Genomic DNA, 17,513 nt, shown 5'->3' on the forward strand with positions numbered 1-17,513 from the left:
TCCCTAGTGAGCTCACTTCTCCTTAGGCACTTCACCATAGGCACTTTAATTTCTCTCTTTACCTGTTGTTTGTATGGAGTCCTTACCCTTTGTGTGATATGTTCTCATCTCCCGAGACTTACCCCTGCCTTCTCGTTCCTCCGAGTTTTCGTTTCCGTTCCGTTTCATCCGGTTTCCTCTTTTGTTTTGTTTTGTTTGTCTCCCTGGACTGTTTATTTTGTATTACCCTTTTTGTTATTAAAATCATACTTTGCAATTGGATCTACCCCTCTCCTTGTGTTTTCTTATACACATTCGTCACAACTGGTTCAAAAAGATCCGGTTACATCGAATGATTCATTCACGAATCAGATACCACAAACTGCTTTGATTTGAACTCTCTCTCACAACAGACACGGAAGAGAAGACAAGACTATTTTTGGACCAAAATGTATTTTCGATGCTTCAAAACATTCTAACTGAGCCTCCGATGTCACATGGACTACTTTGATTATGGAAAAACATAATCAAAGTAGTTACCTTTCTGGACATGGACAGTATACCGTACACACAGTTTCAATGGAAGGACTTAGAGCTCTCGGACTAAATCTAAAATATCTTAAACTGTGTTCCAAAGATAAATGGAGGTCTCACGGGTTGGGACATGAAGGTGAGTTATTAATGACATAATTTTGATTATTGGGTGAACTAACCCTTTAAGTTGGTCAAACACTCTTTAGTTCAAATAATTGTTTAATATAAATTTAAACTAATAAATTTTTTTTTAATTGTAAATTACATGCAGTTAGCCTGAAAATATTACATTTAGTTTGCAAAAGTTTTTTTTTTTTTTCAAGTCACAAGTACTGTTTTTTTTTAGGATGCAATTTTTTGATGAATTTCCTTTAAGAAAATGTAAAAATGAAAGTGCTACAGTTAATATATGTTTAGGACTAAATTATTAGGATTCAAAATTGTGGTAGACCACTACAATTATATTAATTCAGTTCAGTTTTTTTTTTTCTCACAGGGTTTAATTTGGTCTGGATCTCACAGAGTGAACTCAGGCAAGGAGCTGTTGTACACTCACACCCGTGTGTCTGTGTCCGGACACCCTCAGCACAACACCTTCACACTGACGCTCAGAAACATCAGCAGCAGCCAGCGCTCCAACTACTCACTGATCACAGAGGTACTCACACTGCTACTGAACATTTTAAAAGATGATGAAAAATACAAAAACAAATATCTGTTATTAACAGTGGCTGGTAGGAAACTGGAGTGTGGAATTGGCCTGCAGCTCTCTGTCTTCAGGCAGGAACATGGCAGTCCAGGTTCATGCAAAACTAGACCGCAGTGAGATGCTCTGGCTGCAGGGGGTGCTGGGAAAACGCTGCCTTCGAGCTGCTGCTGGATACGACACTGGTGAGGATGCTAGTTAACCCTAAAAAACTCACATTTCTAGGGTCTTGAAATGATTTGCATGATTACAACCTTGCTGTTGTACACTATCTACTACTTGTGTCTTATATGGCTGATAGTTAAATGATATTTAGGAAGTAAAAAGCCTTTTAGGAAAATTGTAAATGCAGAGATTGTTTCAAAATTATTATTGATGTGAAATCTTTTTTGTTTATAAAGTAAATCTAAGAAAAAAATTTATATTGTAAGTAAGATGAACACTTACTGGATTGAAGCAGTATATGTTTACATGATTATCCAGACATTTTGTTTTCTTTTATAAAAATCGTATTAAAATATGATACATCAGGCTTTTGAAGAGCATTTATCACCACTGTGTTCCATTGGATTTTATGGTTTGCATATAATCATAAAACTTATTATCAGTAAGATTTTTCCCCTTGTTTATGAGCACCATATTGCCACTATATGAGCCATAAAAGCATGATGTATCAAGTGTGTTTATTGAACAAAAACTCATATTTAAACTTTTTTATAAAGATTTTAAGACTATTATTTGAGTATTTATTTATGCCTATGATTTAATATATCAAGCTTTACATGGTTAATTCTGCTGTAACAAAATTATAATTTCTCATATATTTTTATGAATGAGATCTGTATGCCTTTCTACTTGCCGTCAGAAATGTCTGATGAAATCAGAGTGGCGTTATGTTCGGAAGGACATCACAAGTTTACCCTGGAGGCTCAGCGAGGCGGTCGAGGCATTGAGAATGAGACCCTTACTCTCATTTCTGTAGGAGCAGCCAATCAGAGTCTGCTATTTCAAGCTAAGGGATGTAGGGAATGCCTGTGGGCTGCGGAGGTGAGGACAGCAAGGATTTATGAAGTTTCTCGCATAATATAAATCTGCCAGGTACCATGTACATAGTTTTCCATGTCTGGATTGATACCGTATCTTTACAGGCACGGCTCCAGCAGCTGGGGTCCCGGATTAGGAGTAAACTCTTGGACAGAGTTCAGAGACTTCAGCATCTACTGTTAACATTCAGACGACAGGTTTGTTATATCACACAGGCTGTCCTGCCGCATATTTGGACTATGTTAAAGGTTTAGACACTTCAATTATTCACCCTCATGTGGTTCCAAACCTGTATGTCTGTCTGTCTTCTGTGGACCATAAAAGGAGATATTTTGAAAAATGTCTCTGTGAGGTTCAGGTACACTATTAATTATTTTTATTTTTTTATGAGTGGATTAGACAAGTTTACATGGGTGATATAAAAAAGTAACAAAAGTGTCCCTCATGGGTCATTTTGACCCAAATAGGAATTAATGGAATTTATAATAAAAAAAGTGAATTTTTCATTACAATTTATTTTAATTTTTTTTAGATATACAAAATCTGAGACAATCCAGTAAAGATGTATACCCCACACACATGCACAAACTCACACATGGTGCAGATACTCTGATAGAACACATTATAATATGTTTTATTGTTCTTGCTTTGATATATCTGTCTTCTAGGCGGGGGACAGCATGTTCCTGCTGGAGCTGAGTGAGGGGCCGCTGTCTCTGACCCAGCAAGCCGAATCTCTGCTGCTTCAGAGAGCAGGAGCGCTGTGGAAAGCATGGACCACCGGCCTGCTCCGACACACGCTCACACACAGCCTACCGCACACGCTCCATGTCCTGCATCTCATATCTCAACAGGTCCAACAAGAGCTCAGGAGTGAGTTTGCCTTAAGTTCTCTATATCACTGATAATTCATTCAGGTTACCGCTGATTTTATTTACAATCACATGCACAGTTCCCTTTGAGCCGTACTGGGTGAATCACAGGAAACACATACCTTTATTTTATAAAATATAGAGCACATGTTAAAATGATTTTCTGTGGCAATGTAAGGTCACAGTATCCGTAATTGAGCTTGACAGCGTCCTAGTGGCATCACTGCATAAGCATCTGTAAAACAGTCGCAATTATGCACCAGCACAACTGTGGTTTCATGTCATCACCTTTCATTTGAAAATGCCTGTCAGTGTGTATTAGTGTTATTGTAGTTTTAACTTTTCCCAGAACCCCTGGCTACTCTAGCTGGAGCGTACCACGATGTGACAGGGGTGCGTTTGGACATGGCGTGGCAGCAAGGAATGCAGCTGTGGACCAGAGAACTGACAGAGCGTTTGCCTGCAATCCTTCACCATCCTCAACTGAGGGCGCCGTCGCTGACTGCATTGCATGTTGCCATTTTTGCAATGGACATGGCAAGAAGGATGCATTTCTCTGTTTTCCTGTTGTTACAGGGGGTGTTTATGCGACACCATTTTCAACTAAAAACAGAAAGAAATTAATGCACTAATTTACACGACGACAGCATTTTGGGAGCCTGAAAAAGCTAACTTTTGAAACATGCCAAGTGTAAACTACAAAATGCAAATGCACATAATACGCATGTATATTACCAGACAATCTCTAATATGGCGGGAAGTTTTACTCTCACTACACTTCCGGCTTCTGAACTGGTTGCAGTTCCACTCTGATTCCATATGAGGGCGCTCACAGGACGAGTGCAAAATGAATGCAGGTCAATGGCGGTATACCCCTCAAAATCCACTCAAGAAATAATTTTTTGTCTAGTAATTTGAATGTTGTATTTGAAAGGAGATGCAAAGAAATTACACATTGCTGGGTGTTAGATTTTTTTGAGTCACTTATTTGCTTTAAAAAGTATTTTCAAATGTCAATGACGTTCTAAACATTCACATTCATTAGCAGAATTCTAGCGTGTTATGGGCAGCAACAACTCAACCTGTTCATTCAACTTTTGACCTATAACCTATGTTGAACTTGCAAAACCTACAATCAGATCTGAGATTTCTCAACAGCAATCGGGTGAAAGGGACAAATTTAGCCGTCTAGCCCCATAGACTCAAATTCATTTTGCACTCATGGCGATCGCCCCTAGTGGAACTCCGGTGGTACTGCAACCAAAATTTGGTACAATAGGACTTAATAAGGAGTGGGAAGGCTCTCCGTAGACAGGCTCTGATATTACCTGTTCAGGCTTTAGACATGACCAAGTTTCTTTACAAAGTGACATCGCCAACTACTGGCCTGGCATGCATAACACAGCATTCTTAGTAGTTTTTGTTTTCAGTGCATCATAGTCATGTAAATGTACTCCTGGAATGTTGATTGAGCAGAATAGAGTTATTAAAAGTTTGTATGTCATGTTCTTCAGGTGGGCCAGCAGACCTTTCATTGGATGGAGGCCCGATCGGCTGCCATGCTAGTGGGTATCAGAAGGCAGCTTGCAATAATGTATAAGTTCTCCAAAAGGTATGTAGTAAATCTGCCAGAAACATAGCCGATCGCTGCTTGTTGCATCTGAACACAGCACAGGTGCTGTTCACTGAAAGTGGCCAGTGTGTTTGGGGTGCCAGAGTCTGCACTCACCGTATGTCAACCCCTTGGTTTAGAGTATTAGTAGACTGTTAGGTTAGGGTCGAATAAACTGACGTACTTGTGAAGTTATCTATAGTCAGGAAGAATGCCTGTTAGGGGACTTTCAAATTAAAGTGTTTACAAAAAAAAAAAAAAATCCTCCTTGAGCCCAGTCATTCTCAACCAAAGCCCAGCATTGTTGACAGCAATATTCAAATGACCCATTACTCTTTTAGATGTTTGAAATAAAAAGGATAAAACCCTGGACCACAAATCAGTCATTAGAGTACTTTTTTCAAAATTGAGATTTATACATCATCTGAAAGCCGAATAAATAAACTTTCCATTGATGTGTGGTTTGTTAGGATAGGACAATATTTGGCCGAGATATAACTATTTGAAAATCTGGAATCTGAGTCTGAAAAATCAAGATATTGAGAAAATCACCTTTAAAGTTGTCCAAATAAAGTTCTCAGCAGTGCATATTACTAATAAAAAAATAAGTTTTGATATTCACAGTAGGAAATTTACAAAATATCCTCACGTAACATTATCTTTACTTATTATCTACATGATTTTTGGCATAAAAGACATATCTATAACTTTGACCCATACAATTTGTTTTTGGCTATTGCTACAAATATACCCCAGCGACTTGAGAGTAGTTTTGTGATCCATTTTAGAACTTGCCATAACTATAAAAAATGTAAATCCATTCGAAAAATGCCCAACAAGTTTATTAATTTATTATTTTTTTATTAAAGGGAATCCTGGATAAATGTTAACTTTGTTTAACCATTAAACTTTAACTTTGTTTACCACAAAAGAGACTTATCATGTATATATGTATGTATAAAATATTTAGTTGAAAAATACATTTATAGTGCTATTCATAAACATAACTTGCATGCATCTCTTCTAAAATTAGCATGTTTATAATTTCTTATAAGTTTTGTAATTATTATTTTGAAAGCCTTATTAAAAGGATGGCATTTTTAAAAGAGTAAATAATCATAGTCTTTTATTGTTATTTCTTTAGAAAGAAAAAAAACCCCGCATGTTTACATACGTAAACTAGACTCCCCAAACACATGATATTTATGAATTAATTTCATGAAATTTTTTGTCACATGATAACAGACCATCAGAAATACACCATCTACTGATCATAACAATCACTGCACTCCAAAATCTTTTTTTTTTCATTTGGTAAATACCACCTGGATGTTGCAAGCACTGAAGCAATGTTCTGTGGGCGAATGAGACAAAGTTTATCTGTTTACTATATATGCACAGTGGGATGTTTGTTTCAAATTGAGCATACCGACACTAAAACCCCCTCCCCAACTGTGAAGCATATGTCTGGAGAGGGATGTGGAGCTGATCTGATGCCTGAGGTCTCGCCTGCTACAGTCATTGAGGGACCAATGAATTTTATATTGTACAGCACATTGTCGAGACTTGATTTAAAACTCATGTTGTTTGACCACAGTCCAAAACACAGAAGTAAATCAACAACAGAATTCTCAAATTGCGTAAAATAGAATCGCCAAAGCCCTGAGCTCAATTTGATTGCTGGAACAGAATGTTCAAGAAACATCTCAACAATACACATCAGCTGAAACGATTGAGCCGTACAACACACCTCAGGCACATAAAATGAAAGATTCTGTCATTATTTACTCAACCTTTCGAGATTTTCTTTCATCTGTACTTTTTATGTGCATTTTTCTCAAATGCAAGGAGACGTGAAAGAGGAATCAACTCTGTATGCGCACACTGCCTGAAACATATCTCTGTGCATGTGCGTGCTTTGAGTGGTTCTTCTTCATTTGAATGTTTAAATTGGCCAACTAATCTGCGATTCAAATGCGTACTGAACTGTGGGGCCTGATCCATACGCATCACTTATCAACTGCGTATCAATCTGTTTAACCTCTAATATATATTTACTGTATCTGCGTGACAGATCAGAACAATCTTTCATTTACTAATTGAACATTTAATTTACAGGAAATCATCAAATTGCTACTCCAACAATCGCATACAAGGAAAATATTGAATAATTAGAAGATCATTTCTGGTTCTGGTCATGGCCTGGTACTGGGTCGTGACCCGGTGGTTGGGGACCACTGAGATTAAATCATACTCTGTTATGTGGCCCTCAGCACACATACAGTACATCACAAAAGATTTCCATATTCCAAAAACTTTGCAATTTTTGAAATATTGCAATTAAAATATATATATATATATATATATATATATATATATATATATATATATATATATATATATATATATATATATATATATATACACATTTGGATAATTTTAGACTGTCTTAAAACTGGTTTTAGAAGTGCTTATACTGTTCTCTTTAGTTTATTATTGATACTGTATTATGCTTTTAACTGAGGACTGAATCCAGTGTTTTCTGAGTCAAAAGTGAACCTTTAAGCTTGCCTACACACACACACACACACACACACACACACTCACGCTATTAAAGGAAACAGTATGCATTAAAAGCTGGGGGAAGACTTTTGAGCAGGATGAAGATGTGTAAATTTTCATTATTTTGCTACAGAACATGTTTCCAAGCAGACAAGATAAATAAAATCGATCCTGTTCTTCAAAATCAAAAAGTGTTCACCCCCCATATCTTAGTACAGCATGTTTTCTCCTTGAGCAGCAGTTTTGAACCTTTTGTTATAGTTTAGTCCCTAGAGTCCCTCAGTTGTCGTTTGAAAAGATGGATCCTAAAAGCAGACAGTCACTGCGGGAAAAGGTTTAGATATACACAAAGATTTTTTTTTCTTATGAACAGTGGGCATTTTAACATTTCAGGACTCATGGAGCAACCTTCAAAAAAAAAAAAAAGGTATATATATATATATATATATATATATATATATATATATATATATATATAAATGAGCAATATCACCAGTGTTGAGGACAGTTACTTTTGAAAGCAATGCATTGATATATTGCTTTTATATGATATATCTTTACTTTTTATGGAAAGTAATGTGTTACTTTTGTGTTAATTACAGTAGAATGCAGAAGAAATTTCAACACACTTCAGTAATAAAAAAGACACACAAATGTTTGTCTAGAGTAATTTTTGCTCATTAATATGGTTGAACTGAGTACAGTAACAACAGTACAACAGTACATTACAACACTACTCTCAACATAGGGACAGCAGAGCTGTCAATCAATAAATAGAACAAAAAAAAGTATCTTATATTTTTTGAATAAATTAAAAAGTTTGCCTTACTTTACTAGTAAAAAAGATATCTGTTTACATAACTCAAATTACTTGAGTTACCCCAACACTAAATATTTTACAAACAGTGTCTTGTCGCTATCTAATGGCGGAATAATATAACTAAAAACACCATCATGAACACACACACACAAACCGTTTCTCATTTAAATAGTTTTATTAAAGTGCCCCATTATGGATTTTTGAAAATTACATTTCATGCAGTGTATAACACACCTAAGTGAATGAAAACATCCTGCAACGTTTTAAAGTGCAGCGTGTATAAAGTTATTATATCTCAAAAGAAAGAGTCAACTCTGAATCATTTTAAAACGAATCCCAAGCCGTTTCATGTTGACATGAAACATTAGCATATTACCCGCCCACTTCTTGGTCTTTTGGCGCGGTCTGAATTAAATGCAGTTTCATTCTTTGCCACTAGACTTTCAAGATGGCGGCGCCCTGTATGGAAGCGGCTACTCCAGCTCCCAGTAATGATGTGCGTTTTATGTTGAATGTGTTGTCTGATTCATCTCAGTCTCGTACGAGAAAAGTCTACAATAGAAGCCTACTACTTGGACTACGAAACTCAAATTTTTTAAACGATCTTTCCGGAGTTAAGTTTGCTCTGGAACACAAAGTACTCAACGAGCTGGGCATTCTATACCAGCAAGACCCAGAGGATTGCAAAGCACCGGACTCCCCCCCCCCCGACACTGGCCGATGCTGGAGGCGACATAAGCGGCTAGAGAGATCTACCATGAGGCGCAAGTGGTGTGCTAGACCTAGCAAGCGAGGCAGTCGAGCGGGCATCAGCGCAAGGCTAAAAGCCAAACCAAACAGACCTGCACCTCCTTCAATTCTGCTTTCCAACGTTCGTTCGCTGGAAAACAAAATGGACTACCTCAGATTGGATCTAATTACACAAAGGATGGTGAAAGATTGCAGCGCTATCCTCCTCACCGAGACATTGCTTAACAGTACTCCCTTTGAAGACAGTACTCCCACACTTTCATAAATATGTGCACTTTGCAACCAGGGGAGAAAACATTCTGGACCAGGTCTATTCCAACATCAAACAGGCATACAGAGCTGTTCCACACCCCCATCTGGGAAACTCGGACCATCTTTCTGTTATGCTAATGCCATCTTACAGGCCACTGTTGGTGAGGAACAAACCATCTGTGAAGCGGATTAGAACTTGGCCAGAGGGGGCTACTTCAACGCTCCAAGACTGTTTTGATTGCACAGATTGGACTGTTTTTAGGAAGGCTGCCACTTCCAACCAGCATGTCAATATAGCTGAATACACTGAGTCTGTGACGGGATACATATCCAAACGCATGGAAGATGTGACCGTCATAAAACATATCACCACAAGGGCAAACGACAAGCCATGGTTCACCAGGGAGGTATGTGAGCTCCTAAAAGCACGGAATGCGGCTTTCAAGTCTGGAGACAAAGAGGCCCTCAGAACTGCCAGGGCCAAACTGAACCGAGGCCTGAGAGCAGCAAAGTCTGCCTATGGACAAAACATCCAGTCACACTTCGCTGATATAAAAGACCCTAGACGCCTATGGCAAGGCATCCAGTCAGTAACGGACTACAGGCCCACACTCTTACAGTGCGAGGACAGCACAGACTTCCTAAACTCGCTCAATTCATTCTTCAGCCGTTTTGAGGAAAACAACAACACCACTCCGACAAAAGCTCTACACTGCTTGGACAATGCAACTCTTCAACTTGACCCTGCCGACGTGCGGAGGATTCTTCAAAAGGTGAACCCCAGGAAGGCTGCTGGTCCTGATAATATACCTGGACGTGTGCTTAGAGACTGTGCTAACTCACTTACAGATGTTCTCACAGATATCTTTAACATCTCTCTGAGCCAAGTCATCATACCAGAATGCTTCAAAGCCACTACTATCATACCGCTAACAAAGAAATCACCAGCCACAACACTGAACGACTACCGGCCTATAGCACTCACGCCCATTATGATGAAGTGCTTTGAAAGGCTGGTCAAGGCTTACATAACATCCAGCCTACCTGCCACATTTGACCCTTTCCAGTTTGCATATCGTCCCAAGCGCTCCACTGATGATGCCATAGCAACAGCACTTCACCTCAATCTGGCTCATCTGGAGAACAAAAACAGCTGTGTGCGGATGCTGTTCATCGACTTCAGCTCTGCCTTTAATACAGTTATTCCTCAACATCTGGTGAATAAACTCAGTGCTGTAGGCATCAGCACCCCACTTTGCAACTGGCTACTAGACTTTCTCACGAACAGACCACAGACAGTAAAAGTTGGCAAAAACTCTTCACAGACTACCATCATGAACACTGGGGTTCCTCAAGGATGTGTGTTGAGTCCTCTACTGTTTACATTTATGACTCATGACTGTCGTGCCAGATACAACTCAAACCACATCATCAAGTTTGCAGACGACACAACGGTGGTGGGCCTCATCAGCAACGACGACAACTCTGCATACAGAGATGAGGTACACCAACTCATAAATTGGTGTGACACTAACAATTTACATCTAAATGTTAATAAAACAAAGGAAATAACTGTGGACTTTAGGAAAAATCACAGGACACACACACCCCTCACCATCAATGGTAGCACTGTGGAATCAGTGAAAAGCACCAAGTTCCTGGGGGTGCACATCACTGATGACCTGTCATGGTCTACCAACACCACCTCCCTTGTCAAGAAAGCTCAGCAACGCCTCCATTTCTTACACAGGATGAGAAGAGCCAATCTCCCTCCACTGGCACTCACTACCTTCTATAGGGGTGCCATTGAGAGCATCCTCACCAGCAGTCTCTCAGTTTGGTATGGTAGCTGCTCTGTTGCTGACCGTAAAGCTCTGCAGAGGGTGGTGAGGTCAGCTGAGAAGATCATCGAATCAGCTCAACCATCCATCCAGGACATATACTCATCCCAATGCCACAAAAGAGCTACCGATATCATAAAAGACTTCACCCACCCCACACACAAACTGTTCACCCTCCTACCATCTGGCAAACGCTACAGCAGTATGCGTTGCAGGACTACCAGATTCAGTAATAGCTTTTTCCCACAAGCCATCAGACTGCACAACTCATTCATGAAATCTGGATTATAACACCCCCCCCCCCCCCACAACCCCCACACACACAAAGACCTGTGAGACTGTGGAAAAGGCATACTCATTGTTTGCAAAATACTCATATGCACATATGTCAATATCCCATTGCACAGAAATGCATCCCCTTGCACAAGAATGTAACAAGTTTACAAAACTTATTTATCTTCATGCTACTACTTGCACTTTGCCATATTGTACTTTATATTGCACTACAGTAAAATACCTTAATCTGACTATATTCTGAAACTCTGTGATAGTCTGGAAACTGTAAGCTCACTGTAGGCCATATGCTATGTTTATTTGACTATTTGCTGAATATCTAGTTGTACTTGTTTAGTGGTGTCCTATGTTTAGTCGTATGTTTAGTTTATGCTTAGTATGTGTCAAATCTTGTTTTAATATTGCACATTGGAGTATGGGAGAAATGCAATTTCAGTCTGCTGCGTAATGTACTGTTGCATGGTTGATTGACAATAAAGTTGACTTGAACTTGAACTAGATGCCGCTTCTGAAGCAGTGAAAATAATGGATTCCTCGGTAACTCTGTAAACAAAGCATCACAAACTCTCCTTTATCAGGCATTACAGGCATGATTAAATGGAAATGAGACCGAACCCAACCTCCCGCTCTCTCTCGTGAGGCCAACAAAGAAGTGACTAAAACTGCAATTCATCGACTGGCCTCTTGAAGCTGGCTGCAAAAGGGAGTCAGTCCCATAGACTCCCCATGTTAAAATGCCCAACTTTACAGCAGGAAAAAACATGTTTACAGCCTGGTGCAAAAAATGATTTTGGTCTAAATAGCTAATTTTGCACTTCATGAGAACTGTGAGGGGGGTGAATTTTTTTATAACTCATCTGTTTAAATTATATTAAGACTTAAAGTTCTGCATAATCGCTCATTGTCAGGTGACGTCACACTCGTGGAACACGAAATGCATTATGGGCATAGCCGCCATTTGTAAGGTATCAATGCTAGTGTGTTCAATTGGGAGGATTGTGTTGGTCTTAAATGTGGTAAATCCTGGCATCTTTATTGAATTTATCTCGGTACGGCCTTTTCTCAATCTTCTTTTGCTTCTCCAGGTTTGCGATTTATATTTACTTATTATCTAGATAGTTATCTAAGTAGTTATTAGTTATTAGTTATTTATTCTATTATTTACTTCTATTCTTGTAATCGTGGTTGTTTCAGTCAATACCGATACTTCAAAAATGGCGCCGCGGTGACGTCACACACAACAAAACCACGTGTCTGACAAAGAGCGATTGAAGGCATGGCCACTTGAGTGACAGGTGGTTTGTCGCTGCTGACACTGCCGTCGCGCTAGGTGGGCGTGGCTTCAACAACTAGCTCCCGCCTTTTTGCCCATTTTTGATTGTTCGGGAGTGTAAAGATGGCGACGGCCCGCTCTGCACACTTTAGGCATCAGAAACACACTTCAGGAGTCTACGGGTCTGACGTCACGGACACTACGTCCATGTTTTTATACAGTCTATGAATGAGACCAATCACTGCAGATTAGCATCACACAAAGGAAGGGTTTAGAAAAATGAATCGTTGAGCGAATCGTTTGGGAGTCGTTTAGCAAGTTAGGTTAAAATAAATGCATATTATAAAACAATGAAACTGTTTTTTGACCTTGCATGCATGTTAACCTGTTGTTGGGGACTCCCAAAACCAAAATATGTATCTTTTAGTACCCATAATGGGGGCACTTTAAATACTAATAATAATTATTGCATAAACCAGAATATTTCACAGCTAGAAAAGGCTCTCAGCCAATAAGATTCAAGGACCAGAAATAACTGTTGTATATATGTGTGTATGCACGTAAGTCTAATAATTTACAGAGTTATTGCTAGCTATTTCTATGCATTTTTATAACTCTTTTGATTTGGACTGACGGTAGGAGTGATATGTACAGAATATAATTGCAAACTTTATTCCACAACCGTCTTCAGTGAGGGTGAGGTGATCTTTAGGGTGCCACTTCCTGTGGGCCCCTGGCTGAAGGTGGAGGAGGCAGGTGTAACTGAAGTTCTTCTGGAGGAGTTTGTCATGAAGCCTCTACTGGCCCTGAATTCTGTGAGCCCTACAGCAGAACTCTACCGGCTGAAGAGGAAGATGATGGACAGTCCAGTTAACTGTGAGTTATTGAATGTTTTAGAGTCTGTCTGCCTCGTGTGCCTTCATGTCTAACACATGTTTTCCAGCTCTAGACCACTAATTGAGTTAATGTAACCCCTGAGATTGTCCTACTATTCATGAGACAGATAAAGTTTAGCCATCTTTTACTCACCCCCCATATCCTTCCAAACGTACATGACATAATGTATATGTTTTGTCCATAATGAAAGTCAGTGGGGACCAGTGTTGTTTGTACCCAACAGTTCTTCTGAGTCCAGCAGAAGAAAGAAATTCATAGAGGTTTGAAACATGAGTAAATGATGACAGGATTTCATGGGAAACAAATAACTATGTCTCCATATGTCTATTTACACACATCTGTGTTTGTACTTTCTTTCCTCTGTCCAGATCAGGCATTTCTAGTGGAAGACATCTATTTGGTGTCATTCGACGGACATCTGTTCAAACTCCCAGCTTCCTGTGACTTCATCCTAGCAGCTGATGTCATCCAGCAATCATTCAGCATTCTGCTCAAATCTGACAGGTTCAAACGTCGCTCGCTTCTGGTGCAAATGCAAAACACAAATATTGCAATTCACCCAAATGGAGAGGTACATGTACCTGTTATTATGATGTCTAATATTCGTTTCATAGCGGATTTAGAAACTTAACATGGTGTAATTAAATGGAGTAATACAAAAAAAAAATGTTGCTTTTAGGTGGAGGTTAATTGCCAGATTGCACACATTCCGTACACTAACCATGAAGTGGCTATCAGAAAAGATGTGAATTTAATTGAGGTGTCCAATGAGAGAGGACTTTGGGTATCATGTGACCCTCATCTAGAGGTTTGTAGTGTGAGCCTAGATGGATGGCTTCATGGTAAGTTCATTAGCGTTGTTTACTTCATTACTTGTTTTTGGCGATAAAATGATGCCTAACATTTAAATGGTGCGTATACAGTCTGTTAGGATTTTTCACGTTTTTGAAAATCTCTAACGCTCACCAAGCATAAAGTAAAAACAGTAATATTGCAAAATATAATTATAAATAACTGTTGTCTATTTTAATGTTAATGATTGCAAAGTTTTTCATGAACAGAAATTTAGAAATAACTGTGTTTATTTAAAACAAAAATCTTTTTTAAATGTCTTTACAGTATTTATTGATCAATTTAACGCATCCTTGCTGAATAAAAGTATTATTTCTATATAAAAACAAAAATCATGGTGATCCCAAACTTTTGAACAGTATAGTATATTGTAACATACTGTAGTAAATTAATATATAGGATATTATAATAACTGTTGAATATGTTTTAGGTTGTTACTAATTCATGTACATCATTTGCAAATCTTCATGAAAGACAAAAAAAAAATGTTTCCCTTTTTTCAAAAAAAGAAAAGAAAAATTATTTAAATCATATGCTGTAATGATTTGTCTCTGAGCTGGCCGGTAACTATAACTTTTTTAAGTGGTTATAAAAAAAAAAAAAAAAAAAAAAGAAGTGTCACTGTTCTGATCTATTGTAAATGCTAATATGCTGTAATGTGATGAATTAATGGATTTAATGACATTCAAAACCAGTGCTGCCTACCAAAAGTTCATCTCTCTGAGGTGAATCATTCTAATACGCGTTCTAAGACGTTCTTTTAATAAACTGTTTTTCAGGTGTGTCCACTGGTCTTTTAGGAACCAATGATAATGAGGCAGCTAACGAGCTTCTTCTGCCAGATGGCTCTCACACACAAAGTGTGCTTCAGTTTACTCACAGCTGGCAGGTAATGAGATAAACCTGTGAGAAACGCACACCTGTTCAGCACATGATATCACAGCACTGTTACATGCACCGTGCAGGCTTTTTTAAATGTAACAATGTATTGAGAAAATGCCATGTAACAGGATTGACTAATTTCCTAGGTCATGAAACATTTAAAATAAAATAAAAATATGTATATTTAATTATACTAGCCTGAGCTTGCCCATTGTGTTTTTCTGATATACAGATATTTTTCTCCCTCTGATAAGACCAAAATAATATCAGATCTTAGGTTTTTTTTTTTTTTTTAACAAATCTGATCAGTCCAAAATCTTTCAAACTTGAATGAGCCAGTCAGCTCATGTTATCGGAACCTGAATTTTCTTTTTAGAATCAAACTTCCTTTCTTCCATCGAACAAAAATGTGAAACTGAAGAATGTTGGCACTGCTCTTTTCCATTATTTAAAGCATTCCGTATAGTGACCAGTGCTGAGCTCCAAAAAAAGGACAAAAGGCAACAAAGAACAGTCAACATTCTTCAAAACAACTCTTTTTGTGCTCCGTGAGAGAGAATAATAATGAGGGTCAATAATAAAGACTGTGTGGATCTAATGTCATATTTCCATCTTCTGTACTGTAGGTGGATTCAGAATGTGTCAGCAGGAAAGCTGAAGTCTGTCAGAATGGCACTGCTGACTCCCTGTCGTGTACATTTCTGTTCTCCTCCACAAATTCTCCTCTGAGCCCCTGTTTCAGAGTGGTAAATACTGTACTCTGTTTTCTCTGACTCAGTGACATGTGCTAACTATTACAAGCCAGTGTATATAAAGATCCCTTTGATTAGATTGATCAAAAGACATCCACTCCTTGGGGGAAAAGGAGAATGAAAGAATGCAATAGTAAACAACACAATGAACTTCAGATGAAGAATTCGTATTTTTATTTTTACGTTGCGTTTATAAGCAGTCATTTTTTCGGATGAAGCATTTTCTGTCTTTTTAGGTGGACCCCGCGCAGTTCATGATGAAGTGTGAAGGACTGGAGTGTGTATGCGATGAGCGTGCAGAGCTTTCCAGACCATCCTTTTGCACATTGGCCTCTGCCTACATCCATCAATGCCATAGAAACTACGTTCCACTGGAGCCGCCAGTGCAGTGCGGTCAGTATTTCTGCAAATGCAGTAAAATCTATAACCGTATTTTAAATAGATTACCACTAGGACTGCACAGTTTGGTAAAAAATAAATAAATAAAAAATACATATTGTGATTTTAATTTGATCAGCATCGTGGCAAGCATTTACCATCTCATACTGCTTTTGCCTGGATATCTGGATTCTTAGTAGGACTGGTGGTTAAAAAACTAAATAAATAAAAAAAATAAAAATAAACACAACAAAATCAAAGTGAAACAGCAGGTATCATGTTAAACAGAATATGCAAAAATGATTTTGTGAATTATCAAGTAATGTAATACTTTCCCCACAAACTATTGTATATCAGTAGTTACTCTTCACACTTTATAAAAGAGACAAACTCACCCAAAACTGAACCAAAAGAAAAATAATCCAGTTTTTGTTGCATTCATATTGTATCTGGATCATTTTGGTCCACTGAGTCCACTTTTTATTCACACTGTGTTTGAACTCAGTCCTATTGAATAATACAATACCACGTGAACCATTATTGTTATTATTATTATTATTATTATATACAATAATGTTTATAAATGTGAACCTGAAACAAATGCACCGCTGACTCAAATCAAACCAAACTCATGCCGAGACATTTGTGTGGTGTGAGTAAATATTGGGATCCATTCTGAGATGCTTAAACTGGTAAAAAAAAAAAAATGTGTCATGACATGAGTTCATATTTCAAACTTGTGTTTTAATTTCAGTGTAAGGGTGGTGTCCAGTTTACTCCAGTGAAGACATGAAGCATCAGCTGACCTGAAAATTAACAGAGACCTGTACAAAATCATTACTTTAAGTATCTTTATTAATTATTATTATTATGCACTATGACAAACTGATTTAAAGAAAAAAAAAAAAAAAAAAAAAAAAAAAAAAAAAAATATATATATATATATATATATATATATATATATATATATATATATATATATATATATATATATATATATATATATATTTGCTGCCTGATTTGCAATATGCAGTATTTTATTTTATACTGATTTTATACTTTATTTTATACTGATTTTTATTTTATTTTATACGATTTTATTTTAACCAAGAACATTGAATCTTTTATTAATTATAGTAAATAAATATTAAAATATTCTAAGTGCATTTGTAAAGTTAGAAATTAATACATCAGTATAATTTAATCTTTTTAT

General features: G+C 37.7%; 1 protein-coding gene across 1 annotated transcript in view; it reads left to right on the forward strand.

Moving 5' to 3' along the window:
* Nucleotides 1-17,202, forward strand: part of LOC128025659 (uncharacterized) — a 31,958-nt gene extending 14,756 nt beyond the window's left edge. Inside the window, exons 25-38 of the mRNA XM_052612145.1 lie at nucleotides 1,010-1,171; nucleotides 1,242-1,404; nucleotides 2,085-2,266; nucleotides 2,368-2,460; nucleotides 2,932-3,136; nucleotides 3,485-3,672; nucleotides 4,650-4,747; nucleotides 13,231-13,415; nucleotides 13,805-14,007; nucleotides 14,116-14,278; nucleotides 15,068-15,177; nucleotides 15,797-15,916; nucleotides 16,159-16,315; nucleotides 17,055-17,202. Of these exons, the coding sequence (XP_052468105.1) occupies nucleotides 1,010-1,171; nucleotides 1,242-1,404; nucleotides 2,085-2,266; nucleotides 2,368-2,460; nucleotides 2,932-3,136; nucleotides 3,485-3,672; nucleotides 4,650-4,747; nucleotides 13,231-13,415; nucleotides 13,805-14,007; nucleotides 14,116-14,278; nucleotides 15,068-15,177; nucleotides 15,797-15,916; nucleotides 16,159-16,315; nucleotides 17,055-17,059 (2,034 nt within the window). The 3' untranslated portion in view covers nucleotides 17,060-17,202. The remainder of the gene's footprint in view (nucleotides 1-1,009; nucleotides 1,172-1,241; nucleotides 1,405-2,084; nucleotides 2,267-2,367; nucleotides 2,461-2,931; nucleotides 3,137-3,484; nucleotides 3,673-4,649; nucleotides 4,748-13,230; nucleotides 13,416-13,804; nucleotides 14,008-14,115; nucleotides 14,279-15,067; nucleotides 15,178-15,796; nucleotides 15,917-16,158; nucleotides 16,316-17,054) is intronic.
* The last annotated feature ends 311 nt before the right edge of the window (nucleotides 17,203-17,513 follow it).

Source organism: Carassius gibelio, chromosome A2, assembly GCF_023724105.1.
Source record: "Carassius gibelio isolate Cgi1373 ecotype wild population from Czech Republic chromosome A2, carGib1.2-hapl.c, whole genome shotgun sequence".
NCBI lineage: Eukaryota > Metazoa > Chordata > Actinopteri > Cypriniformes > Cyprinidae > Carassius > Carassius gibelio.